The 14,631-nt window shown below is 42.5% G+C and overlaps 1 protein-coding gene across 3 annotated transcripts in view; it reads right to left on the minus strand.

Moving 5' to 3' along the window:
* The window catches only part of TEK (TEK receptor tyrosine kinase), a 105,190-nt gene that overhangs the window by 39,807 nt on the left and 50,752 nt on the right, over window positions 1-14,631 (minus strand). For all 3 annotated transcript variants that reach the window (XM_027039255.2, XM_027039253.2, XM_027039254.2), the window contains exons 3-8: window positions 10,378-10,488; window positions 9,349-9,501; window positions 5,646-5,777; window positions 5,185-5,325; window positions 4,341-4,469; window positions 731-882 (exon numbers count right to left, since the gene is read on the minus strand). In XM_027039255.2, coding sequence (XP_026895056.2) covers window positions 731-882; window positions 4,341-4,469; window positions 5,185-5,325; window positions 5,646-5,777; window positions 9,349-9,501; window positions 10,378-10,488 — 818 coding nt within the window. The remainder of the gene's footprint in view (window positions 1-730; window positions 883-4,340; window positions 4,470-5,184; window positions 5,326-5,645; window positions 5,778-9,348; window positions 9,502-10,377; window positions 10,489-14,631) is intronic.

Below are 14,631 nucleotides of genomic sequence, written 5' to 3' on the forward strand. Positions count from 1 at the left end.
GAAAAGAGGCAAACATATTGGAGAAGTTGTTTAGTCCTTTCCAGCAGACAAGAACTGCTATGACAGCACACTAACCAGAGCTGAGCGCCAGCAAGGGCAGAGTGAAGTAGTAGGAGGGCCAAGGAATGTCCTCAGATCCAAGGGATTCCATGGATCATGGTTTCTGAACAGGAAACGTGGGAGCAGATTCATCTAGAGTCAAAAGGACTGTGCTGAACTCCCCTCTTTTACACGCTGCTAATTTTTGCTCCCAAAAGCATTGTAGAAGTAGACCAGTCATCAAAGCACCATTTCCTGATAGCACTGGGGGGTAACACACGAATCTCCTGCTGATTCATGGGGCCACACCTACCTTGCCACACACTTTGGTGGCCACAAGACCACCTCATTCTTCCTGATAGGAGAAGTTAGAACATGGGGATAGTTCAGGGGGCCGAGCCTTGCACAGGCTGACACATACTTCTCAACACACACAGTTGGAAAGTTCTGCAGGATGAGTGCTAGCCTTGGTGGATAGACTGTGGTGGTCTATTTCCAACCTTGCACCGTAGCTCTGGCCAGGCTGTGTTGAATCTGCTCTACCTCCCCAGAGACATGGCATTTTGTCAAAGCTAACAGTACACTGGCTTAGGAGGACACAAGCCCTGTGTGGAATCTAGCCTTTAGTGAGGGGATTACTGCATAGAAAGCATCTAGTGGTGTCAGGAGACAGGTTAAGAATGACTCTTACATGGAGCACCGTTCCATCCGGCTTCACGAGAGTCATTTCTTCATTAGCAGGCAGTGGCCAGCCAGACGCCTTGCAGATGGGATTAAATTTACCACTGTTTACTTCTATGTGATCCGGCAAATCCTCTATCTTTGGGACCATCCTTGGCATGCCTGCATGAAGAAAACAACATTGTGGCATCTAATCTTTAACACAGCAGCAAGAGTAATACAAGCAGCTACCATTTAGCAAGTTACACCCCAGGTAAGAACTCCGCAAATGTTATATCATTTTATCATCAAATAATACACTTTTAGGGGGTATGCTCTTGTACTCCCCATTTTACAGATGAGGAGACTGAGGCTCTGAGTCCAGAATCAAGCTCAGATCTGTATGAATCCAGAGTCCACACTCTGCCATAATGCCCTGCTCTCCTCCATGGATCTGGGATGGACAGTCTCTATATTAAAATGATTATCATGGCCACATCCCCCTGGCCTTACTTCTCAGCTCCTTTTACTTTTTAAGAAAATGTTAACAAAAACGAAAGCAAAGAAAAAAAACCCCAAAACTAGGTTCTCATTGACTCAGCCAATGACCCCACCTATTTGCTGATCCTCCATTCTTATATACAAGACATGTCTCATTGATTGGGAATCTCCAAGTAGCAGGCGATTAAAAACATTCACATTTACATGCCCGAAGTAGACTATAACTGCCCCAGACTGGTTTCTAGGCAACAACCAATCAAAAGTGTTGCTGCCAATACTGAAAGAAAAGGTCTCTGGTAGCAACAACAAGGGTATCACGACTCCTTGCCGAATACCTATGTAGTAGAATGGATAATCCTGAAATAGAACAATTTTATTCTCAATCGTAAGGTATTTGAGAACCTCAGACCCTTCGTAAGTAAACGTGAAATGAGGCAGAAAGCAGTCCATCACATAATGAGGAATGTGGATGATGTAAGTGCCCCCAGAGCGGCAGTGACTTACGTGCTGTTTTATGGAGGGGCAGGGGGAGGCCACAGTAAACACAATATTGATATTTTATGTTGATATCTTGTTTCTCGGGCCCAGATTACGATGAGGAAAGGGTATGGAGCAGGAGGGAAAGAAGTCTAATAACGGCAGAGGTAATTACTTGATATATCTGTAGACTTGAAGGGATTATGATTAGAATCTACCAGATTTTGGGGGCACCTGTGTGGCTCAGTCAGTTAAATGGCTGACTTCGGCTCAGGTCATGATCTCATGGTGTGTGGGTTCGAGCCCTGCATCGGGCTCTGTGCTGACAGCTCAGAGCGTGGAGCCTGCTTCAGATTCTGTGTCTCCCTCTCTTTCTGCCCCTCCCCCATGCTCACGCGCTCTCTCTGTCTTTGTCTCTCTCTCTCTCTCAAAAAATAAATATTAAAAAAAAATTTAAAAAGAAAGAATCTACCAGATTTTTCAGCATCAGATGGTACTCGAGTAGGAATTTTAAAAAGTGCTTTGATATTTTTTTTAATTTTAATTTTTTATAAAGTGTATTTATTTTTGAGAGAGAGAGAGAGAGAGAGCGAGTTGGGGAGAGGCTGACAGAGAAGGAAAGAGAGAATCCCAAGCAAGCTCCACACTGTCAGACTGGAGCCCAATGCAGGGCTCAACCTTGAGAACCGTGAGATCATGACCTGAGCTGAAACCAAGAGTCAGATGCTTAACCGACTGAGCCACCCAGGTGTCCCAAAAGTGCTTCCATACTTTTAATCCAGTGAAGTCTTTCCTTCATCTTTGCCTTGTGATTCCTGCTGTCAGAGGTGCAGGGGGAGGGAGAGCAGAACTGGGGGGAAGGAGACTGCTCTCTGAAAGCCAGGGGGGCAGGGTCTGGGCCTGAGGTTCTCACGCCTTTTGCAACATCAGACTTAGAACAGAAAAGCAGGCATAAAATTGAAAATCCACATCCTTCAGCTTCTCAGTTGCCTATTTTCAACACGATCCTCCGGCAGCCCAAGACCTTTTCCTCCCTTCCTAGACTCTCCCAGGTTCCTACTCTGCAGTAGAGTCCGAACATGGCGGAAAGAAGTGAACATGGAAAGCTCAGCCAAAGCCTTTGGGAAAACAGTCGTTGGTATTTTCCTCCCATATCTGTTCTGATTCTAAAAACGAACAGAGAAAAAGCTGTGAAGCTCTCGGTTTTGCTGCTCTGAGTGTAGATTTCTTTCTGTAACAGTGACATTTATAGGATTGAAAAGGTGCTATGTGTTTATTATTTGTAAATAATAATATTATTTAGTATTAATACTATTAATATTAATATTTTGAAAATATGCAAAAATATGCTTCTTTTAATTTTAAAAAGTATATTCTAGGGCAGGAGTTGGCAAACATTTTCTGTACAGGACTAGACAGTACATATTTTCGGCTTTGCAAGCTAAAAGTTCTCTAGTAACTAACTACTCAACTCTGCTGTGGTGTGAAAGCAGCCATACATTATATGTTCTAAAGGAACCAGCGTGGCTGTGTTCCAGTAAAATTTTCTTTATAACAACAGATGGTAGGGAAATAAAAAGGAATGAAGAACTGATATATGCTACAATACAATTAAACCTCAAAATAGTATAGTCAATGAACAAAGCCAGCCACAAAAGACCACATAATGTATAATTCCACTTACAGTTTATGAAATGTCAAGAATAAGTACATCTACAGAAACAAAGTAAATTAATGGTTGCCAGGGGCTGGGAGGAGCAGAAAATGGGAGTTACAGCCAGTAGGTACAAGGTTTCTTTTGGTATGGCAGAAACATTCTAAAATTAGATTACGGTGATGGTTGCACAACCCTAAATATACCCAAAAAATTATTGAGTCGTACAATGTATTATTGTACATTTAAAAGGGATGAACTTCATGAATAAAAATTCTGCTTCAATAAAGCTGTAAAAATTGTGGATTGGGGGGCACCTGGGTGGTTCAGTTGGTTAAGCAGCTGACTTTGGCTCAGGTCATGATCACACAATTCATGAGTTCAAGCCCCACATCGAGCTCTCTGCTGTCAGCACAAAACCTGCTTCGGATCCTCTGACCCCCCCCCCCCCCGCCCCTTCCCCACTGGTTCTCTCTCTATATATCTCAAAATAAATAAATAAACATTAAAAAAAAAAAGAGAGCAGGCTGGAGTTGGTCTGTGGGTCAGGTTTTGCTCTAGGGTAATTTCTGAACTAGAATTATTAAAATTTCATCTTGAGGGTAATCTTTTTGTTTTTCCTTCTTTTTTATATCTTGCTTTTCAAAAATAGCCTGCGTCCAAATCCCTCCAAAGCAGTTCTTCCCTGTTGTGCATATCCAGGGAAAAGACTGGTCCCAGAGAAGGGACAAGAGGTAGGCAGAGCCTTCAGCTACCCAGTCATCATTGAATGTGCCACAAAGTGCCTATGGTTTACTCCTAGTGGAAGGAGAAACGAAGGCCACCATGAGGGCCTGCATAAGAGAACTAGAATGGTGTCCTTTAGGACTCGGGATATATTCTTCCCACCTTCTGGATGGAAATAGAAGTGGCTTGAGGAATGTGGGCTGCTGGGGCAAGAATTATAACCAGCAAAGCTCAGCTCAGACATGCTGAACATGGCCCGAACTACAGTGTTACCTTGCTTTACCTTCTTTCTCACACTGGAGCCCTTGGCGTTCTGGAGAGCAGAGACATCCTTGGAACCGATCACACGTCTCCCCGTGGCTGCACCTGCATGTAAGCTTACAGTCTGGCCCATAATAACCAGGCTGGCACGCTGCAGACAAAGACACCAGAACCACCGTTACCACGGGGGAAGGGAGAAAACTAAGGCTGTGGGTGGCTAGTTTTGTCTAAGCTATTTATCAGGCGAGATAAAATCCTAAAAATTATATCCACTGTTACTTTTAACTTTTTTTAAAGAGGACTACGAGAAAGTTATCAGTTACATATGCAGCTTGCTTCTATTTCTACTGAACTGCTCTGCACCAGAACATTGTTACCAAATCACCAGGACTCCATCATAGTTCTCAATATGGCAGATGTGGAAGCAGCTGATTTTGTGAGGTAAATACTGACAACCCTTGGAGCTATGGTGAATTCACCACATTAGCATTCATGAGAGAGGGTCTGGCAACCTTGACTGCGTGTTCGTGGCAAGCTACTGTATCACAGGACGTGTGAAACCGTACTTGAAAGATGTGAAACACATACCACTCAGTCTCACTGAACAGGAAGGTATATTTTAGAAAGGGCAGAGGGACTCTTTGAGTAGGTGAAGTTAGTACTGCCTAAGTAAGGTCCACAGAAGAAAAGACCTTCCTCTATTTTCATATCCCAAATCCTGTCTGGATCGGGCCTAAGAGTCCTGATATTTATATCCCACTGAAAAAACAAATCCTCTATGGCCTTCCAACTCCAAGTGTGGTCTGAAAACCAACAGCATGAGCACCATCTGGGAGCTTGTTAGAAACAGAGAAACTGGTACGTACCTTCATTGCACTGCAGACCCTGCCACCCTGTGGCACAGGAACACCCGTAGGGGTCTGGGAGACAGAACACATACGACTTGCATCCCTCCGGTCCACTACACCTTTCTTTACAAGTTCTGCCGAATGTGTGCAGTTCGCAAGCTTGGAGGGGAAGGAAAAGAGGACTCATAGTCAAACAGTCAACCCCTTGGAATGTAGGAGTCTTCTTTTAAAGGGTCTCTCCTAGGCTTGTGAATATGGAAAATAAGCCAATCTCAGCTGTGGCATGGACAGCTTTTCAGTGGCCGGCAATCAAGCACCTCTAGGAAAGGATACCTTTTTCCAATTCACACCAAGTTACCATATGGCCTAACACAAGCCATTTAGTTTCTGTTCCCAATTGTGTCCAGGGTTCGAATTCTAAATCCAGCAATGACGGCTTTTGAAATCTACAACTTACTCAACAAGTACTCTTGACTTACCCTTCTCACATGTCCTCCCCATAAACCCAGGTGGGCAAATGCATTCTCCTGTATCCTCATGGCAGATACCGTTGTTCATACAAACAGTGCAGACGCGGTTGCATTCAGGTCCCCACTTCTGAGCTTCACATCCTTTCAAGGAAAACAAGGCTCTGGTGAGTAGAGCACATTAACTCAGCCAACATTTACTGGGCACCCACGACCTGTCAGTCATTTTAGTGGACACTGGTAAATGAAGATAATCTTTGCTCTCTAAAAGTTAATGGTCTTATATGAAAAACAGACATGGAAACAGGAAATAAGGATCGAAATAAAGACAGGGAGTATCTAATCCTGTCTTGGGGATGGAAGAGGATACACAGGAAGGCTTCCCAGAGAAGGTGTGTGTGAGTTGAATCTGCAGGACCACGTAATTAGCCAAGAAGACAGGCTGCAGAGTGTGTTCCGAGCAAAAGTGAGATAGGGGTGGAAAGCCTGGCGTGTTCAAGAGCTGCGGGAATGGTTACAGATAGAGCAATGGTTTTCAAAGTGTGATCCCTGACCAACAGCTTCTCCAGTACCTGGAAATCTGCTGGAGATGCCAACCTCAAACATACTCCCCATCCATGACCTAATGAATGAGAACCCTGGAGGTGGTCTAGCAACCATGTTTACCAAGTCCTCCAGACAATGCATGCCAGAGTGTGAAAACCTCCAGTCTAAAGTACGTAGAGCAAAGAGTCAGCTAAAAAAGCAAGCAGAAGCTAGCAGCATTCACCTAGTTTTTCAAGAACATTCAAGAAGTGAAGCAAGACACACAGAACCTAAAATACAAGAATGGTAAAATGCTTCTAGATTCTTTTTCATGGAAAATCGCACCAGGTGATTTTCGATGGTTAATTACATCCAAGGACACCTTCTGATGTAAGGGAAAAAACTCAGGGGGATTTGGATTACCCTTTGTGGTCAGGAATTTAATTTCTCATCTGAAAGCAACTAGTGTCTTTATCCCTGAATATTAGTCTCACGGTGGTAAGCTTGGACCTGTGCCTACAGCTGATGTAACTTTATAACTGCTTTGGCAAGAACTCCTGGTTATCAGTATTTTCTCTGAAATAAGCAGGAAGACTCTCTACCCAGACCCTTTCTTACAGACTTCCACTTAATAGATAAAGCTACAAAATGTCTAAAAGCTAATATTTACATGCCTTAATATATAAAGGGAAAAATACTTCTGCACGATTAGTGATTTCTTGAGAGCCAGACCACACGTTATCTGCACATGTTGAAAACTAATGATGGCAGCCTATGGAGATGATAGTGGGCTTCCTCTTATATTAAACTATGTCTCTAACTATATACTTCTCTATAGACCTGTCCCAGCTTCTCCCCTAATCCTGGCAAGGGTGAAAGAATAAAGATTGGGGAAAGACTTGGGGTGACCTCTTGGGGATGAAGAAGCCAGGTAAAGAGTTTGTTGATGAGCAACAAGTATGCAATCAGGCTTCTATGATTTTATTCAAACACCCTGAGGTTTTATATTTCAGGAAACCAAATACTCATGCATACAGAGAGAAATCCTATAAACTCAATGGTTGTGAGAGATCTTTTGTCAGAGAGAGAATTTATATTGGAGAGAAATCCTATAGATATAACCGGTGTGACTTTTAACACGAAGTCTTTATGCATCGATTATTCCTAGGTTTCAATTCATCCTAGAGAGACACCCTACAGTTATGACAAATGGACAAATGCCTTCGGCTATACCTCATTTCTTTTCTTTTTTTTTTTTTAATTTTTTTTCATGTCTTTATTTTTGAGACAGAGAGAGACAGAGCATGAGCAGGGGAGGGGCAGAGAGAGAGGAAGACACAGAATCCGAAGCAGGCTCCAGGCTCCAAGCTGTGAGCACAGAGCCCAACATGGGACTCAAACTCATGGAGTGTGAGATCATGACCTGAGCTGAGGTTGGATGCTCAACCGACTGAGGTGCCCCTTTACATCATTTCTTAAAATATCAAATAAATCATACTGGGGAAAAATACTCTTAAATGGGATGGGTTGTAGCCTAACTCAAACTTTCTTAGAACGATTTTAGATATTATCCATGCTTCTCAAATACTTCCAACAAAATACTCCTAAAAACAGCAAAGGAATGAACATGTGTTCTAGCAATCTCAAGGTATAAGCTAGAGATCAAAAATGTGTTTGAAATCTTTCACTTTATCTTTAAAAATCAGTTGAGTTTCAAATTCTAGTCTACATTAAGTTGTGTTTGTTTTCACATTTAAAAAAAAATGTTAGGGGCACCTGGATGACTCAGTCGGTTAAGCGTCCGACTCCTGGTTTTCGGCTCAGGTCATGATTTTGAGGTTTGTGATCAAGTCTCAGGTTGGGCTCTGCACTGACAACCACGGAGCCTGCTTGGAATTCTCCCCGCCCCACCCCCCCTTTCTCTCTCTCTCTCTCTCTCTCTCTGCCCCTCCCCCACTTGCACGTTCACTCTCTCTCTCAGAATAAATAAATTTTAAAAACATAAGAAAAAGAAAGTTAAGTCTTTTACCATAGGTCAACATCTGATGTTTCTGATATTGCTAGAAAATGTGCCTACATACCCCAGACTCTGAGTACTGCTGGTACATCTAAATGAAATGAAGATAAACTGTGCTTTTGCCATTTGGACTCTCCATGAGAGCAGTGGGATAAAAGCAGATTTCACTTGACCAAACCAGACGAACCACACTTTTCATACTTCTACTACCATTCCGAGGGGACAGGGATTCATCTTATTATCCTTGTATTTTCATACCAACACAATGCTGGACACAGAGTTATGATCAATACACATTTGTTGAACAAACGAATGAATAAATGAATATAGTGCAAAGCAAAAGCAAAACTGTTGATGAGTTAGAGATTCCGATCATTAGAATGACAGAGTGGCCCAAATACTTAGGCCTGGGTATTTAAGAGCATGAAGGCTTGGCAAAGCCGGGAAAATTCAAGGCAAGTTTTTCTCTCTATAAATCAATCTCTTATAAAAACTAATGGTGGATGGTTACTCCCCACTTTGGTAGTTGTAAGAGGGTGGAGGAGCTTTTACTAGTTTTACTTCATGCACATTTTTCAAACATGAAAACAGAAATCCCATTTGAGTGTTACATGATCTGGAAAGTGTGGGATTTATAGGAGACTTAATGTTTACATATTAGACCTACCTAGAAGACCCAATTCCTCCCCACGTAGCAGATACCTTTCAGGGAGACTGCCCAACTCACTGTGATTCCCCCTTCCTATGGAATGATGCTGCTATTCAAGTGGGAGGTCCTAGGGCCCGCACTGTGGTAAGTGGTTCCGCACTTGACTATAGCTCATTGGTCTAGGCCAGTAGACATCTAGCATATGTTAGGCCAGTCTGATTCTTTACCCTGGGAATTCAAACTTTGGAAGTAAAAGAAACATTGCTGAAGCACAGTTAGGCTAAGAGTAGCATCCTAGAGAGAAAGTCCATCTGCCCCCACCAATGCTGGGCCCCAGATCCTCCCTGGGGCCTATCTTTTCTGGAAACTTGCTTGTCAGCTGTTCCACCAATTTTTAAGAGTCCTTAATATACTTTCAACCAATCCCTGGTTTTTGCTTAAGTAGCCAGAGTCAGCTTCTGTTACTTGTAACTAAAAATCCTAAAAACCAAATCATCACAGACTGTGGCCTCTCAATCACTTACTCCGGACTATCAGCCTGGTGAAGGCCGAGGTGAAGAGGTTTCCTCCTATGTACCTGGCTGAGTACACTCCAGCATCCTGGGGCTGAGCATGAGGCAGATGCACTTCTAAAATATCAGGTACTTCGTGCCGGGGCACTGAGTGGATGAAGGAACCTGGTGAAGGGAGAAAGGTGGAGAACAGTGGGTCACACGCAGACACTCCTGTCTCCCCATCTGGCCTCTCCACTTCATCAGCTCTCCCTGACTGGATACAGAAAATGTGCTCTAGCATAGTGGATGTAGGAGAAGAATGAAAAGGCTGAGCTATTCAATGTTCTCCCAAAAAGTGAGAAAGGTACGGTGAGAGAGCAGACAGTTTAGTCTACGCAATCTACCACCAAACATACGAAGACAGAGGTAAAGCTAAAGTGCTTATCTTCTGCAGGGAGAGATGAACGGGCAAAGGTACCCCTGCCAACTAACCAAGTAACCAGGAGATAAATACCTAGAATCACTACACCAATCTGGAAGTCCCATCCATCCATAGGACTCAGAATAGTCCCCATCAATATTTCACCTGGGTGCGGCAACTGCCACCAGGTGGTGCCAAACCCATAGTTGGACCTGGACAGATTTGTACAGCACAGTTGGACTCCCAGAACCACTGCCAGTTGGCTTCCCAGTCTCAGCCTGGTCATCTCCTTAACCTCGCAATCAAACAACCTCACATTTTACATGGCTGGATTTGGGACCTCACTTATCACATCATGATGGGGTTTTATTGTACATTCACAATTCCATATTACACATTCATAAATACAAAATGTATGTACGTTCATATATGTATATGAATCTGTACTTTGCTTGATGAAGCAACCAACCACACTGCCTATTAGAGCTTCTTTAATAAAATTCAATGGGCTTGCATCATAGCGCTTTACTTCAAACATCTGCCCACCAGACTGCACCAGGGTAATGATCCAACAACATGTTTTGCGTTATCTGATGTCTCACATCATGGTGCTAGAAGGAAACAAAACACATACTCACCATTTTTGTAAATCACTGCATCTTCTTCTCTAATCAACACCTTTTTGAAAGATATGTTCACGTTATCGCCCCTGTCCACAGTCATGGTTAAAGTAGCTGGTAGGAAGGAAGCTTTTAAAAGAGAGAAAACAAACAAGTGAGATGAGGGGACACACTTTCTCCAGGAGCAACTGAACTACGAATTCAGAAGATGAGGGCGAGCGTTTGCCAGGAGTCAGCACAAGTGTAGTATCTAAAAGACAATGACAACTAATGGGTTTCAAACTTCACTAAGGTTTTGAAGAATATGATGAAAGCAACAGTCATTTTCTCTGTAAAACTGTAAGAATGTACACACCACCTACATATACACATTTTTTCCCATACAACTATTGGGGGAGAAAAGGACTTTATGCTGATTAATATGTGTTATCAAACTAAGACCTGAGATTAACCATAAACTAAAACGATGAATCAGCCATCCTTCTCCAATCCCTACCAAGTTTTCTCAGAGTGGAGAGGAATAGAAATGGTTAAACATTTGCCAAATGACTTGTCCCTTCTGGGTGGTGGTCCTTTTCCATTGTGGGGATCCAGATAATTCTAATTGCTTTAGAATGCCCTAAGCATTTCTCAAATGGAATTAGCATCATGCTGGACTTATTACTAATGGTGTAAATAATGGAATATTGAACACTAAGGCAATGATGGGACCCAGTATACACATACATACACATACATATATATATAATTATATGTTTGTTACATAATTATAAATGTATAATTAGATATACATTACTATATATATATATATATATATATATATATATATATATATATATATACACACACACACACACACACACACACATATACTGACACAGTTATGGGACTAGGCAGTACTGGAAGGACACTGGGGAAGCTACTGCATATTTGGCTTATAAAACCATGTTGGAAACATCTGTCTTTGTGTCAGCCTTAGAACATAATAGTGCCCGAGTCTCTTGGTTTGTTGGACAAGATGTGTGAGTAACATGTTCTAACATTCTTCCAGCCACAACAGTTTCTGAATTCCCTTATTTTACACCATAATCTACAGAGAGCCACAATTACAAGAATGGAGGTGTGATTAATTTTAGTCTCTATTAAGGTAAGCCAATTTTTAAAATTTTCAGCTTTATTGAGCTATAACTGACATACAAGTTAAGCCAATTTTTAAAATTTAAGGATCACCACTAGGAGAAGATAATCAGAATATATAACTTTCTGGGGCACTTGCCTGGCTCAGTTGGTTGAATGTCTGACTCTTGATTTTGGCTCAGGTCACGATTCCAGGGTCATGGGATTGAGCCCCATGTGGGACTCCACACTGAGTGTGGAACCTGCTTAAGATTCTCTTTCTCCCTCTGCCCCTCTCCCCAGCTTGTACAATCTCTCTCTCTCTCACGTTAAAATAAAAAGTAAATAAATAAAAAGAATCTATAACTTTCCTAAACATGGAGGGCAGGAGAGAATGGAAATAAAAAGACCTAAAAGGAGAGGAATAAGTCCAAATAAAAATCAAAGCATAAAGAAAATATAGATTATGCCAAATATACGTCAAAAGCCAGAGAATCTCAGAATGAATTAAAATATCTATTTTTTTCATGAGCTACACATTAAATGTAATGACACATAAAATTGAGAATAAGGGTGAGAAAAATAGACACCAGACTTACACTATTTGAAAGAAGCTGGTATTGCAATATTTATATCAGGAAAACATCATTTACTTTCAAGGCGAAACAAAATTTTAGGGATAAATATGATCTTTACATAATGACTGAAAAATGGGAGGCACCCGGGTAGCTCAGTCAGTTCAATGTCTTACTCTTATTTCAGCTCAGGTCATGATCTCATGGTTTGTGGGATCGAGCCCCACGTCGGGCTCCACGCTGACAGCACAGAGCCTGCTTGGGATGCTCTCTCCCTCTCTCTCTCAAAATAAATAAATAAACTTCTAAAAAAATGAAAGAGCAATCCTGAACTTGTATAAGCATCTATAACAACAGTGCTTCAAAATCCATGAAACAGAAACTGACAGAATGAAAGAAACTGACAAATCCACAAGCATAGTAGAAACCTTCAGAAGCCGATTCAACAAACAGATCAAAAATTACTAAGGACAAAAAAAAAAAAAAGAAAATCTGAATAACACAATTAAAGATCTGTTGGCTATTCATGGATCCCCATACCCAGCTATGTGAGCATACGTTCAGGCATATTGCCTCCCTTATTAAGCCACAAAGCACATCTCTATAAATAAAAAGACACAATATCCTATAGAACAAATTCTCTGACCAGGAGGCACATAAATTAGAAATCAATAGCAAAACACCCTATACCCTAAGGTTTGGAGAGCTATGGAGTTTCAGCCTAGGACCAAGCCTGCTGAGGACCACCGGGTAAATCAGCCTTCCTTCCTGCCTCTTCTGTGGCTTTCAGACAGGTGGCTTGAGAGAGGCTGATTCAGTACTATGCACACCATGGGCTTGGAGAACTACCCTGTGAGGGCAGAAGATGCCTTGAACTATACTCAGAAAGTCTCAGCTTTTGGTTCAGCTGCCCATTCTCCTCTGTGCCTGCTGACCCAGGCCTGATGCCCTGCCAGGACACCCACATAAATGCGTTTGGTGCAGGCAATGACATGGTGACATGGGGCAACCTTAGAGGGAGAATGGTATAGATCAAAGGGCACCATGAGCTCTGGAAGAGGACAGTCCTGGGCTTGAAGCCACCCTCTGCCAGTTACTAGACCCTTTGAATAAGTTACTTAACCTGTGAACATCTCTGCTTACTTGTCTGTAATTTGGAAGTAGAAGTATTTACTTTGTTTATTTTTTAATGTTTATCCACTTTTGAGAGAGACAGAGACAGGGTGCAAGCAGGGGAAGGGCAGAGAGAGATGGAGATACAGAATCCGAAGCAGGCTCCAGGCTCGGAGCTGTCAGCACAGAGCCCCACACGGGGCTCGAACTTGTGAACCACGAGATCATGACCTGAGCCGAAGTTGGACACTTAACCGACTGAGCCACCCACCCAGGTGCCCCCAAAGTATTTACTTTGCAAGGTTGTTAGGAATATTAAATAATGGATGCCAAACCCGTGGGTACTTAGAAGAGGCCAGTATCCTGCCCAAATATAAACCAACAGCAACACTGCCATGCTGAGCTGTGCAGGATGGACATGAGTGGCAGCTTGCTCACTGGTACTGACATGGATCAGCCATGCAGGGACTGGCAGGGGGACTTGACGGGGCGCCCTCTCACTCTGACAAGATGCGTCCATGAGCAATCCTAACAGCAGCAGCTCCTGCTCTCTGAGACATGACCCTGGGTGCCTGTGAGAATCTTTTCTGACCATTTCATGCTGTTGTTCCTTTCTAAGTGGTTTGTTTATATTTTCTGCCCCTTTGTGTGAAGACTGTTTAGCTAACCCCAGACTTCTCACTCAGCATTGTATTCTGAAAAGGAATACAGATTCCCCGAGGCTCCACTCCAATGGGGCTTTTCTTCCCCACCCCATCCCCACTCTGTGGATTTTTATTATTACAGACCTTGTGCCTTTTAAGCTCCTGTTTCCTTAGGTAGAAACAATCATAGCAGAGTTCCACTGCTGTCCAACCTGCCATGTCCTGCATTCCTGGCTCGAGGTCGATTGTTCTCTGCCGGGTACTAATAAAGGGGTCAACAACCTTCCATGCTGTACTTTGATGATGCAGGAGCCCAGCTTGCACACAGTACACACAGACTAATGTCATGTGACTTGACTGTACCGTGAAAACCGTAAGCACCTTTCAACAGTGCCTACTACCAGGCACTGCATTTCCTTATATACACACACTGGAATACTACTTGGCAATGAAAAAGAATGAAATCTTGCCATTTGCAACAATGTGGATGAAACTACAATGTATTATGCTAAGGGAAATAAGTCAGTCAGAGAAAGATAAATATATGATTTCACTCATATGTGGAACTTAAGAGACAAAATAGATGAACATAGGGGAAAGGGAGGACAAACAAGATAAAAAGAGAAAGGGAAGCAAACCATAAGGGACTCTTAACTAAAAAGAACAAACCGAGGGTTGCTGGAGGGGAGGTGGGTAGGGGGATGGGCTAAATGGGTGATGGGCATTAAGGAGGGCACTTGTTGGCATGAGCACCGGGTATTATATGTAAGAGATGAATCACTAAATTCTACTCCTGAAACCATTATTACACTATATGTTAACTA

Source organism: Acinonyx jubatus, chromosome D4 (genome assembly GCF_027475565.1).
Source record: "Acinonyx jubatus isolate Ajub_Pintada_27869175 chromosome D4, VMU_Ajub_asm_v1.0, whole genome shotgun sequence".
NCBI classification, from domain to species: domain Eukaryota; kingdom Metazoa; phylum Chordata; class Mammalia; order Carnivora; family Felidae; genus Acinonyx; species Acinonyx jubatus.